This window comes from Penaeus chinensis, chromosome 1 (genome assembly GCF_019202785.1).
Source record: "Penaeus chinensis breed Huanghai No. 1 chromosome 1, ASM1920278v2, whole genome shotgun sequence".
Lineage (NCBI taxonomy): Eukaryota > Metazoa > Arthropoda > Malacostraca > Decapoda > Penaeidae > Penaeus > Penaeus chinensis.
The window spans coordinates 8,355,053-8,357,552 of record NC_061819.1 but is presented as its reverse complement, the minus strand read 5'-3'; the positions used below and the strand labels follow the sequence as shown (position 1 = coordinate 8,357,552).

Genomic DNA, 2,500 nt, shown 5'->3' with positions numbered 1-2,500 from the left:
CTCCTTGCTTTTTTTCTTTCTTTCTTTCATTTTTTCTTTCTTTTTTTCCTATTTCTCTATCTCTCTCTTTCTCTCTCTGTATGTGTTTATTATTATTATTATCATTATTATTATTATTATTATTGTTATTATTATTATTATTATTATTATTATTATTATCATATATATATATATATATATATATATATATATATATATATATATATGTGTGTGTGTGTGTGTGTGTGTGTGTATATATGTGTGTGTATATATATATATATATATATATATATATATATATATATATATATATATAATATATATATATACATATACATATATATGATTCATATACACTTTCCCAGGCAATCATCAACTGTCTCTCTTTCTACTTGGCTTCCTCAACCACCCCCTTCCTCTGCCCTTCCCCCTCACCGTCCGTTCCTCCTTCAGCTCTTCTCCAGGAAGTACAGACGCCAGGAGAAGAAAGAATGGGAGGCCGGAAACCCCAGCGCCTTGACCTCTGACCTGAGCCTTCAGGAGCAGGCGGATCTGCTGCCATACGAGGGCAAGTTCGAAGTGTCGAGAAACAACATTACCTTTGGTTGGTTCATGATTCATTTTTCTCCCATTTTTTTTTGTCATTATGATTTTTTTTGGTTTTATTTTATATTCAAACCTGATTCTTGCGGTCACATTATCACACTGTGTTGCTCTTGTTTTATATAAACTATAGATGAATGAATCTTGCGTAAACCGGTCATAGTACACTATGCTACAGCTTCCAGGGCTTCGAGAATTAATCAACTCGGTCAAGTCCTCTTTGAAGGAGGCTTCAATGATGTATAAAATCCTAGAAAGAGGTACCCCAAGATCTATGTCCACACTTTGTTTGTCACATGCTGACTTTGCTAGGCGATCAGCATGATTATACCTAGGGATTCCAACATGAGATGGAATCCACACAAAACGTATATCATGGCCTTTTTTGCACGATACACGTTTATCCTATATCATTTGCAATATTTCCTGCACCTGTGTTCAGAGCCTGGAGAGTACTCTGTGAATCGCAGAAAATTACCCCTGAGCCTTGATTCAATAGAAATTCGGTGGTCATGAGTATTCCTGCAAACTCAGTTTGCGTAGTGCTAGCCCAGTCATGAACCCTCCTACAATCCTGGTGTTGCAAAATATTGTTTTTATATACAACAAAAACGCATCCTGCTCTGCTACCAGATTGCAAGGATCCATCAGTGTAGCATTCATATGCATTGGACAGAGTTTCAAGATGCTCATTTATAATTGCAAGTGCATACTGCTTAAGTGTAGCAGGGGGGGACACTCTTTTTGGGGGGGCAGTCGTATAATATACATTTAGTTCCGACATTTTCAACGGTGGAACAGAACGTCCATGTACGGTCTTAGCTATAGGTATGTTCAGCTGAGCTAAGTGTTTACATGTTATTTGAACCCATGGATTTGAGTATGATTCGGTGTTGTCATTCTATAGCTCCTCTATTCTACGTTTTAGTTGTCTATAATACTATTTCGTAAACAGAAGGTAAATTAAGTTTTGTTCTCATATTCACCATCCTTGTTGTTCTAGGGGCACCAAGAATGATCCTCATGGCCTCAATTTTGTACAATTTCTAAACTAGTCAACTCTGAATCCTTGTACAATAATAGGTGCAATGTATGATAATCTATGACTGACCATATGTATGACAAGTAAAAGAGTCTCGCAATATTGACATTGATACCATTGTCTCTGCCAACAAGCATCCTAATTGGCTTCAGCTGGGAGGATTCCTAATAATAATAATAATCCTGGACTAAAAGTTTAATCATTCCTATACCTAAACTCAATAGTGACAAATACAGGCCCATTTCCTTGACCTCTTATCTGTGAAAAATACTTGAGAGAATAATTCTGAACAGAATTGTGTATCGCATATACGCTAAGTTATCCCCCAGACTGTATAGATTCCCCCCCCCCCCCCCCCCAAGGACGTAATGAAACATGGCGATGGTTCCCCTTAGATTTTTCTCCAACCACTATTTCATTCCGTATTTTTTTTACATGTATAAACCCAGGATTTTTACGTGTATGAAGTCAGGATCATACCAATATGCCGTACCAAAGTACTTCCTGTTCAAGTTTGTTAAAGTAGAAAAAACAAACAGGATGTTTTTGAGCGATAGGTTTGGCGATAGAATCAGTCCGATAGCGTATACACGATAACAGTGTTGTTGAGTACTGCGTCACCACATCCGTAGATATACATGTTGTAAGAAAAGTGGTATAGTAATGTGGTTTATAAAGTAAAAGATTATTTGTTCATGCTTTTTTTTTTATAGAGTGGACATCCATATTAGTTTATTGTCATTCTTTCTACACATGTATGACCTTCAAGAAAAACAAAACAAAAAATGTTTAATAGATAAAAACAACTGTTGATAATCAAATAATAATAATAATAATGATGACGCTAATAATAATAATACAAGTAATAATGATAAT

At 35.7% G+C, this 2,500-nt stretch overlaps 1 protein-coding gene across 1 annotated transcript in view; it reads left to right on the top strand.

The window, feature by feature from the left end:
* The window catches only part of LOC125027625 (vascular endothelial growth factor receptor 2-like), a 21,927-nt gene that overhangs the window by 6,733 nt on the left and 12,694 nt on the right, over positions 1-2,500 (top strand). The window contains exon 9 of the mRNA XM_047616781.1: positions 433-583. Coding sequence (XP_047472737.1) covers positions 433-583 — 151 coding nt within the window. The remainder of the gene's footprint in view (positions 1-432; positions 584-2,500) is intronic.